Here is a 17,976-nt window from a genome sequence, read left to right on the forward strand (position 1 = left end):
GCAGTGAATGAGTAGCACAGGTCACTGATGGACTCTGACTGTTAATTCAGTCCCTTGCTGAACTTGCAAAGGAATCCTATCAGATGTTTCACCCTCCCCACACCTGGCGTAAAGACCGCCAACAACACCGTCCTCTCTGAGACAAAAGCTCTATCAACAGAGAGTCTGTGGTTGGGGGGGAAAGGAAGAGTTTTGGGACTGAGTCTGTGTGAATCAGACATGAGTGAGTCCCTGTCATCCCCTGCTGGGGGGGGGGGGGGTCGGGGGGGGGGGGGGGTCGGGGGGGGTGTCTGGCTCACTTCATGGTTTCCACACACATGTTACTGCTTCCTGCTGCAGCCAACAGGCGAGGTGTGGCACTGGTTGAACCTCACATCTCCAGCTGCAACTAATGACTGTTTTCATTATCCATTAGGACCCGACTGATACTGGATTTTTGGGACCAATACCGATATTAAGAAGTAAAAAAAAATTCTAGTGGTAGTTGACAAATAAATGCTTTTTGTAAAACACCATTTTTGAAGAAACAGATACATGTTTATAGTATTACATTTGAGATGATATAAAGGATCACTAACTTTGTCAATTCTTTAACTGTTTTTTTGGAACATTTTCACTGAACTGCCCTGCAGTGTGACATAAAAAAAAATCAGAATCAAAATTTGAACCATCTTTATTGTCATTATACTCAGATACAATGAAATTGTGAATAGCTTGACATATACTTTCATATAGCATTCTTTATTTCATATGACTAAAAGTTTTCTGTCTGAAAATTGTGCCAACTTAAGATGAGTGATCATTATATCTCCCATAATGCAATACTGAACTTTGCAATACTCTTTTAAAAATATTAGGACATTATATATGTATAGTTCTATTTGAATTAAGAAAAATTATAAAATATACATAAAATGCTGCTTGTAAAACAAAAAAAATATGAAAATAAAACCAATCTGCTTTATGTTCTGTAGAAAAAAGTTTTCATATCAGTGCATATATGTATGTATGTATGTATGTACAGATAGTGATAACAGCTGTGATAAACCAATATTGGCTGATAATATCAGCCAACATATATATCGGTCTGGTTCTGTTATCCATTAATCTGATGACCATTTTCTTGATTGATCAATGAGTTGTTTGGTCTATAAAGTGCTCTAAAATTGTGAAAAATACTTTGAAAGTCCAAGATGACATCTTCAAATGTCTTGTTTTGTCCACAACCCAAAGATATTCAGTTTACTGTCAAAGCCAAGTGGTGAAGCAGAATGTTTGAGAAGCTGAAATCAGAGAATTTGGGCATTTTTTCCTTAAAAAAAAGACTCAGAACTATCAATCATTTAATAGTTGACAACTAATTGACTGATAGTTGCGGGTCTGCTCATGCTAAATGCCACTGTACGCCAAGCCTCATCTCAGTAGAGAGGAAGAGGTGGTGCTGCTGTGAACACACATATCGATATAGATTGTGTTTATCAGTCATGTGGTTGGTAGATACCATCTATGCAGATGTGAAAGTCCTGTGTTCACATGCATTTTGCCTCAGAAATGTTTTCCGTATTCTGAGGTTTATTTGGACTGCTAGTGGAGATTCCTCCTCCCTGCGCTGTTCTGATCTTGCTGCCAGCTGATTGTGTGTCCGATCAAACAGTACTGTGCTGGTATTCAGGGCGCAGCACCAGGCACCAATGAGCCATCCTAGTCAGCACTGTCTGTCTGTCTGTCTGTTTGTTCCTGCAGCTGACTCACCCGTCCTAGCTGCTCCCCTTGAGTCATTTAATCTGAAGATGAGAGGAGCCTGCCCTCCTCCTTTACTTCCTCCTTTCATTGCAGAATGGGCACACCCAGCAAGAAACCCTCACCACAAATTACTAAACTGCCATCAGTCCTCAGCATGATGCACAAACTCCCTCCCTCTTTCTCTAGGCTAAAGTTCTTTCTCTGTCTTTCTGTTATATTTCCCCAGTTTTATTTTATACTCAATCTTTATTTCAACACTTTCTGACCTTTAGGCCTTTCCTTAGTAATGACTTTTAAGTTCTTTTTTCTGTTGGATCTTGACACAACCACACCTCTTTCACTTCTCATTTCACTTATCTTTAGCTTGCTTGCTAAAAATGGACAAGTATTGATACGCAACATCACCCAGTGTAACACCGTCCTCCCGAGTTACTTCATACAAGCCAGTGATTTGCTCACACACCTCATGTCTGTATTGTAAATATAAAGCTGGAGCCAGCAGCTGGTTAGCTTAGCATAAAGGCAAGAGAGTTCTAGCCTGTATTTATCCCAACAGAACCTCTAAAGCTCACAAATTACCGTGTTGAATGTCGTTTGTTTAATCCATACAGAAAACCAGGTGGAAAAGAATAGCTTGTGGTTTTACAGGCAGCCATGTGCCAGGCTCAGTGACCCCCTCAAAGTTACTGCACCCGTCCAAAAAATAGTCCCCCACAAAGCCCTGTAAACCCACAGCTTGTCTTCTTTACATGTTGGTTTTGTATGAATTTAATAAAAGAGATGCAGTGTGTTAATTACTGAGCTTTAGAGGTGCTGGTAGGTGATTTCTTTTTTTTTTTTTTTTCCTGCCTTTTAGATAGAGCCGGGCTGCACATATTGTTTTTTCAACCTCGCCCACTTCTGTAGGACGAAAGCCGTGACATCTGGGTTCACTGCTCAACTCAAACTGTCAGCTGGTTGTCCTTCAGAATTAATATTTCTAATTACTCAACAGACGCTCACTGAACGTGCAGTAGAGACATTGCATGCTCACCTTGCATCTAATTCAGAGACACATTTAGCTATTTTCCAAGCTATTGTAGCTCTAGAATAGCACACTAGCTAACATTAGCAAATTCTTGTCTCATTTCTGGTATGAAGAACAGCAAATCTATCAAATTCATTGCCACATCCATCAAATTCGCTTCATGGGGGCACGGTTTCCATGGCAACACATATGTTGACTTCATATAGAAGCGGGCTAAAGCAGGTTGGAAAAACAACAGACCCAGCCAGGCTAGTTGTAGCCTTATGCTAAGCTAGGCTAACTACCTCCTGTCTGTAGCTTCGTACTGCACAGACGTGACAGTGGTATCATTACTCTCATCTGACTCTCAGCAAAAAAAGTGAATAAATAAGTTTCCCAAGATGTTAAATTACTGTTTACAATGAATAATTCAATATCTGTAGTTGGCAATATTATTTATTAATCGATTAGTCAGCTCACTGTTGCAGCCCTGAGCTGGATTAAAGCTACAGGGCTGCCTCAGCAAACTTCTTGTTTACTCTGGTCTGTGGTCTGCTCCCCCAGGTCAGCAGCATCAGATGAGGGTTATTGGTTTAAATGTATCGAGCAGGCTGTGAGGTTAGAGGATCTCAACAGTTAACAGGCTCGGCTCTACCCTGCAGTGAATCCAGCCACAGCGGCACCCTCCTCACATTCCCCACACAGACTCACTGCAGTTTAGTGTTCACGTAATGAGGTTTCAGCCCAACAGGTAATCTCTCTTTCTGCAGTTTTGACAAAATGCCACATGATCTGGCAGCGGCAGCAGACACATGATTACTGATAAATCCAGAGGAGAACTCACATGTGTTCAGTCAGGAACGCAGCGAGAGAGCGGCAAGGCTGCCACCTAGCAGCCAGAGGAGTGAACAAGGGGAGGGACACTGACTGTAGCGCGGCTGGGTCTCATACTGTCAAGTTATGAAGCTGTAAACTCTCCATTTATTTAGTTTGGACATTTTTACGTGTCTGATCTTTACATCTTGAGCTGTGTGTTGTTGCATGTGAGGAGACAGCCTCTGTGCGTGTTCCACTGTGCTCATCACACCCATGTTTGAACAAGCTCAATCATTTCACTTGGCATCATCCCGTTTGTGTGTTTGATGAAGCTTCGAGCACTTAAGCAGATTAAGACTCGGTGACTGTCTTGATAATTAAATAATGTGCTCTCCGTGCAGAAATTCGTTCTTTGTCAGCAGCAGCATCTTCGCTCCTGTCTGTCAGCAGCCCAGCCGAGATCATAAAACCCTTCAAAACACATCTTTATCTGTACTTGACTGAGCCTGCGTGGAGTTTGTTGAAATGGCGAGATGGCAGTGATTGTGCCAGGCTCTTCCCGTCATCCACGAGGGCAGGATGTACAGAGCTGTGGTGTAACTCTGTACCTGGCTGCTCCCCTGTCTGCCTCGGAGCAGAGACGTGCAGGTTGAGACAGATGCTTGTGTGGCAACAACTAGACTGTCTCCTCCTCTTACTCTGTTACATAATAATGCTATATTACTGATAAAAGGAGATAAACATGCTTGCAGCAGTAGTTATCTTTGTGCTATTGTAAAACCAGCTCTTAGAATGAGATATGTGCTCAGTTTAAAGAGAGACTGTAACTTTTTAAAGAGGAAATGATGAAATCTACCTCTGACAACTGAAAATTTAAATTCCTAAGCAACAAAAATGGGTAGTAACCAAGTACAAATACTTTGTTACTGTACTTTTAAAAAGGTTTTTCAGGTATCTGTACTTCACTTGAGTATTTATTTTTCTGACAACTTTTTATTTTTACTCCCTAAATTTTAGCACAAACATCTGTACTTTCTACTCCTAAATTTTCAAGACAGGCTTGTTACTTTAGTTTTGATGTAAGATGAAACAACGTAACAAGACAAAAATGACATTAAAGCCGTAGCAAGACAAATACATGAGATATGTCAGGATGAAAACGGCGTAAAAGACAAGAAGATAAACAATGTAAAAGGTGTAACAGGTCAAATATCCCGTAACAAGATGAAAATGATGTAAAAATAAGTAATAAAATGAAAATAACGTGAAAGAAAGAAAAAGATGAAAACGGTGTAACTGTACATAAGGAATATGATGTAACAAAAATGATATAAAAGACGTAACAAGTGACATAAGGAGGGAAATGATGTAAAAGATGTAACTAGATGAGAACAGCATAAAATATGTAACGGGACATAACAATGAAAATAACACAAAAATGTAACAAGATGAAACCATCAGAGAGAGAAAACGTGAGGTTCAGTTTCTTCTGCAGAGAAACAGTCGGTAGAGGGAGCCTTTTTACTTTTATCATTTTAGTAGTCTGCTCTTTTCTCTTGTACTTGAATAAAGAAGTTGAATCAGTGTGTACAACACAACACACTGTTGCACACTTCAGTAAAAGTCAGAGATTTTGATGCTTCAGTCTTACTTGGTCTGCTTTGACCTATGGTAGCCAGGTTAGCAAAACTTAACTATTGCTTTGCAGCTGTCAGTATTGAGACAATTAGCTGATGTTCTAACCTTTTCTTTAGCTGTGCTACAGCCAGGCTTAGATCACAGATAAACAATTTAATGCCAAACAAGTAAGACACTCAACATGTTTATTGAAATGTTCATCTGTGAAAATGCTTCAAAGTAATGTAGCATTTAATACCGCAACTAACATTTATTACCATTATCAATTAATCTTCCAATTATTTTCTCAATTAATCATTTAGTCTATAAAATGTCAAAAAAAAAGTGCAAAAAAGGCCCATCATGATTTCCCTGAGCCTAACATGACATTGTCAAATTGTTTCTTATGTCCAACTGACGGCGCAAAACCCAAAGACTCAACAGAGACTTACTGTCATAAATAACAAAGAAAAGCAACAAATCCTCACATTTAGAAGCTGAAACCAGCAAATCTTTGACATTTTTAGCTTAACATTACTAAAATGATGAATCAATCATCAGAATAGTTGGAAAATTGCTGATCGTACAGCTCTAGTAGGACTAGCACGAGCAAAAATGAGGTATAAAGTTTGCAAACAAAATCTGCCTCAAGTTTGCCAAAAGTTTAGCCATCAGAAAGACTGTGTTAATTCTTCACTTTCATTGTATAAGTATGAAGACTGATGTTGTCAGGTGTGCTGGGACACACACAGCTGTGCTCAATAGTGCAGGTGTCAATTAAAAGAAACCGCTGACTCAGCAGACAAGTCCTAGAACACTTTTTTTTTTTCTTCTCCTTACACTCAGGTTTTGCCTGCAGGCTAACTTGTTGTGTTGCAGCTGTGATGGCGAACGTGTGGTGTGACGTGGCAGCTGTGTGTGTGTTGGTGGGAATGACTCTGATTCACTGGGACTTTGTGTACCTGCATTGATTTACTTTGAGATTATTGGATTAGGCAGCGTGACAGAGCAGGTGACGATACCTGACTAGACAAGTGTGTCTGACTTCTCCCTGTGGATGACACCATCTGCACATGAACGTGATTCTCAATTTGACATGTTTTTGTTTAAAAATGTTAACACAGTCAAAATGCAGGGCTGATATCTGATATCTGATAGTTGATAAATTTCATTTCACTGTTTTTATCATTCCATCATAGTTAAAGTTGCTTCAAAGAGCTCAATATTTTTCTCAGGAGCTTGTGGGGACTAACCTGACACACCAGATAGTTTGTTACACAGAACCATTTGGGAAGTCATCCTTAGAAACTGTTTGGAAAAGGGCAGGCATTAAAAAAAAAACACTTGGCAGGTGATTGGATGAACCATCTGTCTATCACGTCTAACAAATCGCCAACTTCAACCAATCGGATCAAACTTTTGCTGAAGCTGGCAGAAGAAATTAAATGAAAACATCTTTTCCATGAAGAAAAGCCTTCAGTGTTGTTCTTTACTCTTCTTTCAATGAAGAAATAATCTCCAGTTCTGATATAACTGATGCTATCACAGTATCTACGCTGACATCTTCAGGAGACGAGTCGCTTCCATGGACGCTTCTTGCTGTCGTTGCACCCAACACCACGCCTGTAGCTGCGTCCCTCAGAGGATGCTGATTGGCTGCACAACTTTTGGTGCGGACACAAACGGATAACTTGAAGCGAATCCAGCTGCCTGTGGTGGAGGTGGAGACCAAAACAAAGCTTAAAGAAAAGAAAATATAGGACTTTCATTCATCAGGCCACTAGGAAAACTAATGAAATGCTAATGTTGCTACCATTCTGCTGGATGTGGCTATAAGCCACTGTTTGCTAAAAGGTTTGTCAACTTTATGTAGTCATAATTTGCCAATGTGCATTTTAGGGCTGCAACTATCAATTATTGTCATCATCGATTAATCTATCAATTATTTTCTCAATGGATTATTGGTTTCATCTATAAAATGTCAAAAAATTATGATTGGTGATGATTTAATAATCTATTAATCAATAGTGCATTTACAGCTTCTTTCTGCTGCCCTAAATGGCCAAAACATCAGTAAATGCAGGTTTGACCTGCACATCCCTGAATAATTACAGCCATGATGCTGAGGGAACAACTCCACAACTGCAGCGTCAGTCATCAGATAATAAGAGAGCACTACGCAGACCCGTCAGGAAATCTAAATAGTCTGTGTGAGGGATGTCATACAACATCAAATTTAATCTCCCATTTTCAGAAACGAGATAAAAAGTTCATGAGAGAGCAGAGGGGCCGCAGAGGCGTAGGGCACAGATGAACGTTGGCCAGAGAGTGAGATAACAGAGAGTTTAGGTCAAAATGGATCACTTCCTGCCAGCTCATTATCATTAGCATAACTTCCTGCCTGCATGGGCGAAAGGAGGCTGGTCAAGAGGATACCGAGGATTAGCAGAGTGCACATTCCCATTCAGTACAGCGGTATTCAGGCTATTGCATTACATCAGAGTTGGAAACATGCCCCAACACCCCATGCCTCATGTTCAGACCGAACAAGCAGACATAAAGTAACATATTCTTTAACTAAACCTGCAGTTGTTAAGTCAGATGGTCCAATAAATTGGCTCCTTTCATATGAACTGCAGTGACACTGTGTTGTGTAATGTGAAATCATTTTTTTGTATAAAATGTTCACAATCAACTCAAGAAAAGTGCAGTGAATGTTCCCAGCTGTTTGAGTTTTTGCCGTGTGCTTTCCTTACTGTCATTATGTTACAAGATCTTTTACCTACAAACAGACCCAGCCTTGCTCCCCGTGCCAGAAACTCGTCTGGAGGGGATCTACTTTTCCAGACCTGAATCATTTTTGCCAGGCCAAGAACTATCAATTACTTGGAAACCCAAACTGCTCTTATGGCTGCTCGCAGTTCTCGGTTGTTTCCAGGAAACAAACAGTTGATTAGAGCCGCATGGTCTTTATTAAACCCCCTCATTCATCATTTTATTATGCGGTGCCCGTGTCCCCCTCACCTCCTCAGCCTCTGTCTCGGCCTGTCCCTACTTGCCGCTCCCTGTTCCCGTCATGTTTTTCATTTTTCTCCCCTCACCGATCCCTTGCAACTTCATTTTTCTCATTTTTGTGCTCTCCTCGCTCAGATGAACATATCTCAGCCCATCCTCAGCGGGTGCTGTTGTCAGTGCGGGCTTTAAAAATGTCCCACACAGCACTTTTCCCTGCCCTTTTTTTCTTCTCTTTTCTTTCTTGGCCCTCCACTTTCTTTCCTGCCTCCCTTCCCTTCCCCTGTCCTGTCCTCCCTCCCTCCCCTCCCTCCTCCCCCTCCGCCTGTAACCAGAGCCCAGGGAATTGGAGAGCTGCCAGGATCCAGTTTGCTTCTGCCCTTTTAAGGCTAAAAAACCAGGAGGAACTTTTTCCAGTGGAGGGAGTGAAGAGAAGGAGAGTGGAGGGAGGGAGGGAGGATGACTGGAAGGAGTAGAAAGGAAGAGGAGGAAGTGTAGTAGCTCCAGTGTGGCTTGTTGCATGGAGTCAGAGGAGGGAGGGAGAGAAGAGAGCTCCAGGTCATAGATTCTCAGCTTCAGGGATGTTTGAGGCTATCAGCTAAATTCACGTCAGGGTTGTAAAGCAAATGTTTTGAGGAGTCTTTCTGACTGTTTCTCTGTGTGTGTGTGTGTGTGTGTGTGTGTGTGCATGTGTGTGTGTGTTTGTGTGTGATAAGAGCAGTATGGAATGTGTGACATTTCCTCAGACTGTTCTGTCTGACTGGGTTTTGGTCACTCCAGCCACTCCCCCTTTTCCAGGCATGACTTCTTCTGTGTGTGTGTGTGTGTGTGTGTGTGTGTGTGTGTGTGTGTGTGTGTGTGTGTGTGTGTGTGTGTGTGTGTGTGCGTGCGTGCGTGTGTAGGCACCATTATACTGCTGGGCCTGTTACACTCTCTCTCCACACTATCTTTTTGTCTGAGAAGTCTGCCAAAAGTAAATTTGTTCAGTATGTACAACATGCTGTACATTGTATATAAGTATTGGGAGAATGAGAGATAATGCGATGACAATGACAATGATCCCCTATATTTGACTTGTGACCAATATATGACCCAGGGCTGAACGATTTTGAACAAATAATTCAAATAATTGTAAAGAGTTTGACTGATATTGCAATTCTGATATGATCTGCAATATTAGATGTAGAGCTGCAACAAATAATCAATTATTAATCAATTATTAAATTAAATTTCAGTTTTTAAAAAGATGTTGTCTGGTTTCTTTACTCTCTGACAGTAAAGTGAATGTATTTGGGTTGTGGACAAAACAAGACATTTGAGGACGTCATCTTGGGCTTTGAGAAAACATTTTGTTTTTTTACATCATTATTCACATTTCTATTGAAAAATCATGGTGAAATTTTTATTTTAATTTTTTTTATTTAAGACTAAAACAACAAAACAACTTAGAAGACAATGTAACAAGTCAAACGCAACATAAATGACGTAACAAGACAAAAATGATGTAAGAAGATGAAAATAGAGTAAGAAGACAAAAACAACATAAATGATAAAATGAGACAAAAATGACTGAATGAGTCAAATGACGTAAAAGGCGTAACACAGCGAAAATGACGTAATTGACAGAAACATTCTAACAAGACACAAGACGAAAACAACATAACAAGCAAAAATAACATAAGACAAAAATGATGCAAGAAGGTGAAGACAACTTGAAAGACATAAGACTAAATTAATGCAACATATGAAAACAATGTAAAAGACATATTAAGACCAAAATAGCGTAAAAGATTAAGCTAGGCAAAATTACTTAATAGGATGAAAGTGACATAAAAGTCGTAACTAGACGAAAACGACAAAAGATGTAACACGACATAATGAGAGGAAAACCACGTAACAAGATGAAAATGATGTCAGAATGTGAAAATGACATAAAGACATAACGACAAGCACAGAGAAGAGGTGAACTTCAGTTAGCTTTGCACAGAAACAGTCAGTAGAAATGTCCTTCAGAGGGACACTTTACTTTTATGCTCTGAGGACATTTCAGAGCCTATACTTTTTAACTTTACTGTAGTAAACAAGTAGAATCAGTGCTTCTACTTTTACCGGAGTCCTTTGTTGCACAAGTAGTTGTACTTCTACTTGAGTACAGAATGTGAGTGTTTTTGCCACCTCTGATTTTTATATATGAATAAGGATACTGTGGGTGTTGGACAGGGCAGGCAGAGACCTCAGGACGATCTCAGATCTGCTGTGCTGTTTGGTCCTTCTCCTTACAAGCTCTCTGGACTAATGTGCTCCAGATGTTGCAGTACAACCTGAATATTGCGCAGAACCTTTCCTTCTGCTGTCTCTTTCTCTGCTCCTCCCCCTCTGTCTCCTTCCCTGAGATGCTGGGATCAGGTCAGGCCGTGGGTCAGGGGGCTGTGGTGATGTCATGGCGATGTCACCTCGAGGGGGGGCTGCAGCAGCGAGCCAAATAGATGAGTCATGGGAGTTTTTGGGGCAAAAAGAGCATCAACCACAGACATGCACACTCTCCATACGGTAGCCTCCACACTGTTCTCTCTCTCTCTCTCTCTCTCACACACACACACACACACACACACACACACACACACACACACACACACACACACTCTCTCTTACAGAGGGGGGAGGTTATGAGTCAGCAGGCAGTGGGGGGAGAGTCTGCGGCAGTCTGTGTCCGTATATGGGCTCCGTCGGGCTCGCTGTGCCGTGGTCTGCCGGGAATGCTGGCAGATTCCTTGCATGTTTAGTGGCTTTTTCTGTGTGAGAGGCATGAATCAAAAGAACAACACACATACACATTATCAGAAAGTGAGAGAATAAATGTCCTAACAATACCGGGGAGGAGGAAACGATTGTCTGCTGTCCAAACCTGAGGTGATGCCCTGTGCTGCTGGACAGCTTTGTTTATCACTGACCTTTATGTGGATCCAAAAAAACAGGAGCCTGCGCTCATTAACTGCTCTAATTACAGTAGTTTGTACCGACAGAGGCAGGGTCCTGACTTGACCCTGAGAATGAAAGAAAATGATGGAAGTTTTTCTTTATTTTTGACTTTTCTATAGGCAAATGATTACTCAATTAAATTGGAGCTGCTACATTTAAGCAATTAATCAATTATTTGGTAATCTTTTAATCAGTTTGAGTCAATTTCTTTTTAGAAATGTGAATATTTTCCGGCTTCTTTTGTCCTCTCTGACAGCAAACTGAATATCTTTTGAGTTGTGAGTAAAAAGACATTTGAGGACGTCATCTTAGGCTGTGGGAAACACTGATCGGCATTTTTCAACATTTTCTGACATTTTAAAACAAACAACTATTAATCGATTAATCGGCTATGAAAATAATCGTTAGTTGCAGCCCTAAATTAGAAGAAATACAATATTCAAAACAGAAAGAGGTCACTCAGTAGAATGCAGATATCTGCTGGTCACGATGATGGTGAAGCACCAACTGCAATGTCACCACAACTGCTGGATGCAACCAGCAGAGATTTAAGTTTTTAGTCAAGTTTTTTTTGTGTAGTATTTAACTAAGTTTTCCTATCCAGATGTATGCGGTTGGGCTGCAACTAACAATTATCTTTATTGTGGATTCATCTGTTGACTGATTTTTCGGTTAACTAATTAGTTGTTTGGTCCATAAAAGGTCAAAGAATTGTGAAAAATGTTGATCAGCCCACAACCGAAAGATGCCATAAAGGTGTTAAGACCCCAGAAGATATTCACAATTAAGGTGCTGAAATCAAAGAATTGTGACCTATTTTTCTTAAAATAATATTCATAAAATTGCTCAAACTGATTAATCGATTAGCAAAATAGTTGGTGATTAATTTAGTAATCTATTTATTGTTGCAGAGGTCTCGTTTTCTGTACGATACATAGAATAGTGTAAGGTTGTCGTAACTGAGTGTCTTGGGTTCATCTTTAGGTGAACAGGATGATAATTCCAGACTTTCCAGTTTGATCATTTGTTATTTAGCACATTTTGTTACTTATTCAGAACATTAGAGGCAATCAGACAACTTTACAGTGATATAATAGAAATAGAAATCGATATTTTTGGAGAAATTTAAAATCTAAAATCAGACTAAATTACTCTCGATGTTGAGGTTAAGGCTTTGACATCGTGCTAACTAGATCGCTCCTCAGTAACTGAGCTGAATTCTGACACTCGACACATCAAATTCCACAAGAAACCGCAATCAGGTTTGTTTTTGCAGGTTTATAACAGACCTGCTCAGAATTAAGCGAGACACAGTTGATTTTGTAGTGAAGTCTGCATCTCTCATCTGTTTGCTGGCGGTCCTTGAATGCTCCAATATGGCAACTGCGCAGACGCATAGCTGAGATGGCAGCGAAGCATCTTGTATTGTGCCTAACTTTAGTGGATCATAACAAATTAATCTGCAGATGCTGTGGTATAAGTTGAGACTATACTTTGTTATGGATGTTAGTTTTTGTCCAAAATGTGTCCCTATAAAAACAAGCAGTCATTAAAATAGATTTTTCAAGTGTTTTCTCTGCAACCACCAGACGTTCATGAGCAAACATTAATAAATTTGCACAAAACAAATCAGACTGATGGGTCCAGTACAATGAGATTAGCTGGTCACGCACACACGACCTATCGCCTGATCCCCCTCAGACCTGCGCCTGGCAGAGATGATAATCTTTGGGTGAATCTGTGACCTTTTCTGCTCCTGTTCTGGTGATGTTCTGGTGCTGTTTGAGTGTGTTACTTTGGGCTGACAGGTTGCTATGTGACACACCCCTGTCTTCGCTGATCTGCATCCTGCTGCAAGTAGCGGCCTGCTGTACATTTGTATGCACTCATTCACACCGTCTCGTCAGTACAAATGACAATTTATAGCTGTCAGTTAGAGGAATACTGCCTAAAGACAGAGAACTGTCTTGTCCCCCTGCTCTGCTTCATGCCTCTCCCATCTCTAACTTTTTTCTTCTTCTTTCCGATCATTCCTAAGATGACTGAGTTGTCACTCGGTTGCTATAACGATCCAGCTCACTCAGAGTTCCCATGGTGATGGGTCATCCAAGCAGTCATCGTCTGACCCCGCCGTGCTTCATCACCGTGCAGGCTGGATTGTTCCGCTGGGAGCAGCTGACATGTCGTGTACGGCAGAGTTGGCAGCACAGTTGTAGTTCTGCATGTTCCTCTAATTTAAAGTCATCTGATGTGAAGCAGGTGTGTGTTTCCCTGCATTAGATTTGCTTTACTCCCTCTGGTTCCTGACTGACCTGCAGGCTCAGCTCCTCGTCTTCATCGTGCATGAATTCCACAGTCCCCCCGCTTTTGGTTTGGACCCCCATCCAGAGCGACCATGCCCTCAAACTCTGGCTGCAGCCCCCAGCACTCTTATGCCAAAACATCTGAGAAAAAAAGCAAAGGTTGAGCTGCTGCTACCAGCGATTATTCCAGTCTAGACAACAATAACAAAACAGATTTAGTTGACAGCTATGTGAGCAGCGCTGGAATCAGAGTAGCCCCAAGTTCTCCCGTCCAAAGATGTTTGTCATGTTGTTTTTTCAGCCTCATTCTGTCCGTCCTCATGCAGCTCTTATCAGAGTGATGAACAGTCTGAAATCACAGAGAAACTGAAAGTGGACCTAGCTGCTGTCAGAGGAAGAACTCAAGAATTGGGACAAAGCCATGTTTTAAGGGTTTTTTTTAAGTTTTGCTCTTCAATTATGCTGAAAAATATATTTTAAAAGACCAAAATCCTGGCTATTAAACCTTGTAATGGGCTAACATCCTAATGATTTCATTTTTTATTAAATGTAGACATCATATACAGTGGATAAATTATTATTTTCTTATTTCACAGCATAGTCATAGTGAGCAGCCATTTTATTTTATTAAGTGTCTTAGAGTTCTCTTAATCAAAAAACACATTTTTAAACCGTAATTCTTATTTAGGTTTGATTTAGAAGGACTACAGAGTCGACATGTTATAGTTGTTATGTTATAGCCCCAAAACTTTCACTTTTCCCTGCAGAAATCCTAAAACCTCTCAGGCTGCACCTTTGATAGCCATCAGCACTGAGTCTCAAGTCCTTACAAGAACCAGAGCTGTTCCCCCTTCTGTGTTTTAATCACCATCAGTTAGGAGCCTCTTACACGACTCCGCCCTTCCTCAAGGCTGGACCTGAGCAATCATCTCTCCTGATCAACTGCCTCTTGTGCAACATGTGTGTGCACACATTGCAGTGTTTATGCAGGGTGGTGTGTGTGCGTGCGTGTGTGTGTGTGTGTGTGTGTGCGCGTGTGCGTGTGCGTGGTTCTCTTCCTCATGCCTGGGCTAGCCTCTGGTTGCATCACTCTCTCCTCTGTTTGCAGCCGAGTGTGTGGTTCTGCCTGACAGACACATGCCTCAAATGTGATTTAGAACAACCAGGCGTTTTACTGGATGTGATATTGTGTCATTCTGCTGCAATACGGACTGATGTGTCACTTTAACTTTAACTCCATCTATCTAAATGACCATTTAGCCCCATGATATTGGAGAGAAGGCAGACATCTTTGTGGCTGATATCTCCAAAACTCTGCAACTCACACCAAAAACATTTAGCGATACAGATTTTGGGGTGAACTGTCCCTTTAATATAGAAAATATCAACATTTATAGGAGGATGATGGTCATTCTAACACTTGCATGTGTTGCTTTTTTTTCATGAAACTGTTCACATTTCTGCTCAGATGTCCCCATGTGAACATTTATATAACTCCTGCAACATGATTCATTTGGAAAATTCCCTCGACACTCATCGAGATCTCTTTCACAATTTGTCTCCCCCTCCTGATTCCCTAGAAGACCGAGACAGTTTTACTTTTGTTTTCCATGTTTCATGTCTTTAATAGAACATGAATTAGTTAAGGCAAGGTACGTTTATTGCAGCTTTCTAAAACATGGCCAATTCAAAATGCTTAATATGTTGCAAAAATGCATCAGAACATTTAAAGGGACATTAAAAATGAAGATAAAACCAATTAAGATAGAATAGATACATATAATAAAGCAAAATAAACCCAATTACAAATAGTAAAAAAGCTTCATAGAGCATGCAGTTCCATAATAGTTACAGTGGTTGTGATAATTTGCCCCAAATTCAATAAAGGACATAAAAGTGCTGTGATAAATCAATCAGCCAATCAGTCCATGTGTGCAGCCATAAAAAGATAATAGTAATGAATTTGTACTGATAATTTTTGTGGGGCATAATTTGTCCCAATTCTCAATAATGGATGTGCCATCTTGCCTTCAAAAACATTTTCACTGCGGGTCCAAAAACTTTTTTTGTCCTCCCACTGGCTGCACATAATTGGAGGCACACGGCTGCATTAACTGGACAGTCTGGCAGCAGTCAAACAAAACCATAAATGACAGATGTTGATGAAACTGATTAAAGAAAGTCGATTTAATAAAAAAGACAATGAATCACTTCATTCAAAATAAGGATTTTCTTCTTTTAAAAAGAAAAAAAGAAGGTGACAGTCATTCGAACTCCCAGACAGTTTGAATATAAAATGACATTAGGTACAGCTCTTGTTAGGGCTGGGTGGTCTATCAATATTAAAGGTAAATCATATTGTATAATATTTTTCTGTAAAAAAAAAAAACTTTGCTGGACTTCTCTCTGTGAGATGAGACCAACATGGGTATTGATTTTTCTACAAAGCATAGTTCAGGACAGAAGCTTATCAAACCTGCTCTCAGGGCTGTATTACACTTCCCGTTCCTCACATCAACTCTGAACTTGGAAACACTGCTTTTAGGTTTTGTGCTGTTGACTCATGGAATAACTTACAATACACTTTAAATCTTGAATTCCCCGGTAGCTTTGGGAGATTTTAAAAACACTTTAGAAATCCTAATCATTTTTACATGTACATGCTTTAATTAGGAATTCTCTTAACCAGTTGTCGAGTTCTTATTATCTGTCTTATTTTTAATATCTTTCTATTATCAGTCTTTTGCTGAGGGCCCTCCTTGATCTTCAGACTGTCATATGTTTGCTCTATTCGATCATTTAATTTGTTGAGTAAATCAGGGCGTCGTCTGCGTAACTATAGTGAAAATCTTATATTGTGCATTATTTGGCCCAGTGCCAGCATATAGAGGCTGAATAGTGACGCTCAGTATCTAAGGCTGCACTGAAATCAAGCGGCACCAGAACCAGATAAAATGTCATTTATTGCTGTTATCTGTGCAGCCTCAGTGCTGTGATGTGGTCTGAAGACAGATTAAAATCTGCACAAAAGGCCGTAAAGCACCACGTTGAGAGTCGACCTATCGTTTACCACGGTCTGTGATTTCTAGGTATGCATCCTCCTTAAAGAGGTAGCCATACATCAGATAGCAGAGACACTTCATATCTTCACTTCTGAAACACTGCAGTTAAAAAGATCACAGATGAAACCAGCTGCAGTCCTTCCTCTGGTCTGGTTCTTTCTGGTCGTTTGTTTGAGGGCTGCATTTTAAAATTCTCTTTCTCCTTTCTTTTTATACTAAAACACCTCTAAATAACCAGGATGTGTCTGTCCTCTGTGGTTTGGATGTCAGTTGTCCATATATGTGTAAATGTTGAAGCATGGTGTTGACATCATTTCTGTCTCTCTTCCTCTGCACCCCAGACTCCAAAGCCATTGTGGATGGGAACCTGAAGCTGATCCTGGGTCTGATCTGGACCTTGATCCTGCACTACTCCATCTCCATGCCCATGTGGGACGAGGAGGAGGAGACGGACGACGGCAAGCAGAAGACACCCAAGCAGCGGCTGCTGGGATGGATCCAGAACAAACTGCCCGAGCTTCCCATCACCAACTTCCACAAGGACTGGCAGACGGGCCGGGCCCTGGGTGCCCTGGTCGACAGCTGTGCTCCAGGTGAGGGCCTCTGTGTGTGTGTTTGGAACATCTTTGTGTTCCTGTATCCCGGAGAGGGATTTGTGTGTGTGCTTAGGGTGGGGACATGTTCTGTGTGTTTCAGGGGTCAGTGCAGATGAGGGAATAGAATTTGTGGGTGGGTGTGTGTGGCGTGCATGTGTTTCCCCCACAGCAAGGAACTGAAATTAACACCAGCCAAGTACTAAGTGCTAGAAAGCTCTGTCTCTGGTGGACGAGCTCAGCTGAAACACAGGCCCACCGCTGTTTGAGGCAATGATATTTGAATACCTCAGTCTGAAGCTGAATTATTTTTACACTTGGAGGTTTAACTTTAGAGCTCCTCAGCACAGCCATCATAAGCAGGTCAGCTAACATTTTAGCTAGTTAGCAAACACTGTAACCTTTTGTTTAGCTAACAGTGTAATGTTTTGTTCAATTTTTATTTGACTTAGATCAGTATATAGTGAAGAAAAAGACACACATTCAGACAAACCTCTCTTTAAATTTACACTTTGAATTAAATCATTGCTGTTGTTTTTCTTTCAGCACAATGCATGATGGTATGTAGTGCTTGATTAATATGGCTGTATAGTATTTTTCAAGACACATTGTGGGACATTTTGATTTTCACTATACAATCAGACAGAAAACTTTGAAATGGACTATATGAGTGGCAGGTGATTTCAGACATGGTCACTATAACGTTTGTTATTTTTTTAGCTAACTAGCAAACATTGTAACATTTTGTTAACCTTTTTAGCTAGCTAGCAAACAATATAATGTTATGTTAAAGAATACAGAGCAGCTGAAAGTTAATGTTTCTCTCCCTTTTTTAGTCTTACTAG

General features: G+C 40.6%; 1 protein-coding gene across 5 annotated transcripts in view; it reads left to right on the forward strand.

The window, feature by feature from the left end:
- The window catches only part of flna (filamin A, alpha (actin binding protein 280)), a 74,853-nt gene that overhangs the window by 16,625 nt on the left and 40,252 nt on the right, over positions 1 to 17,976 (forward strand). For all 5 annotated transcript variants that reach the window (XM_084721892.1, XM_084721896.1, XM_084721897.1 and 2 more), the window contains exon 3: positions 16,880 to 17,131. In XM_084721892.1, the coding sequence (XP_084578018.1) occupies positions 16,880 to 17,131 (252 nt within the window). The remainder of the gene's footprint in view (positions 1 to 16,879; positions 17,132 to 17,976) is intronic.

This window comes from Lutjanus erythropterus, chromosome 6 (genome assembly GCF_056507025.1).
Source record: "Lutjanus erythropterus isolate fLutEry1 chromosome 6, fLutEry1.hap2, whole genome shotgun sequence".
NCBI classification, from domain to species: domain Eukaryota; kingdom Metazoa; phylum Chordata; class Actinopteri; order Lutjaniformes; family Lutjanidae; genus Lutjanus; species Lutjanus erythropterus.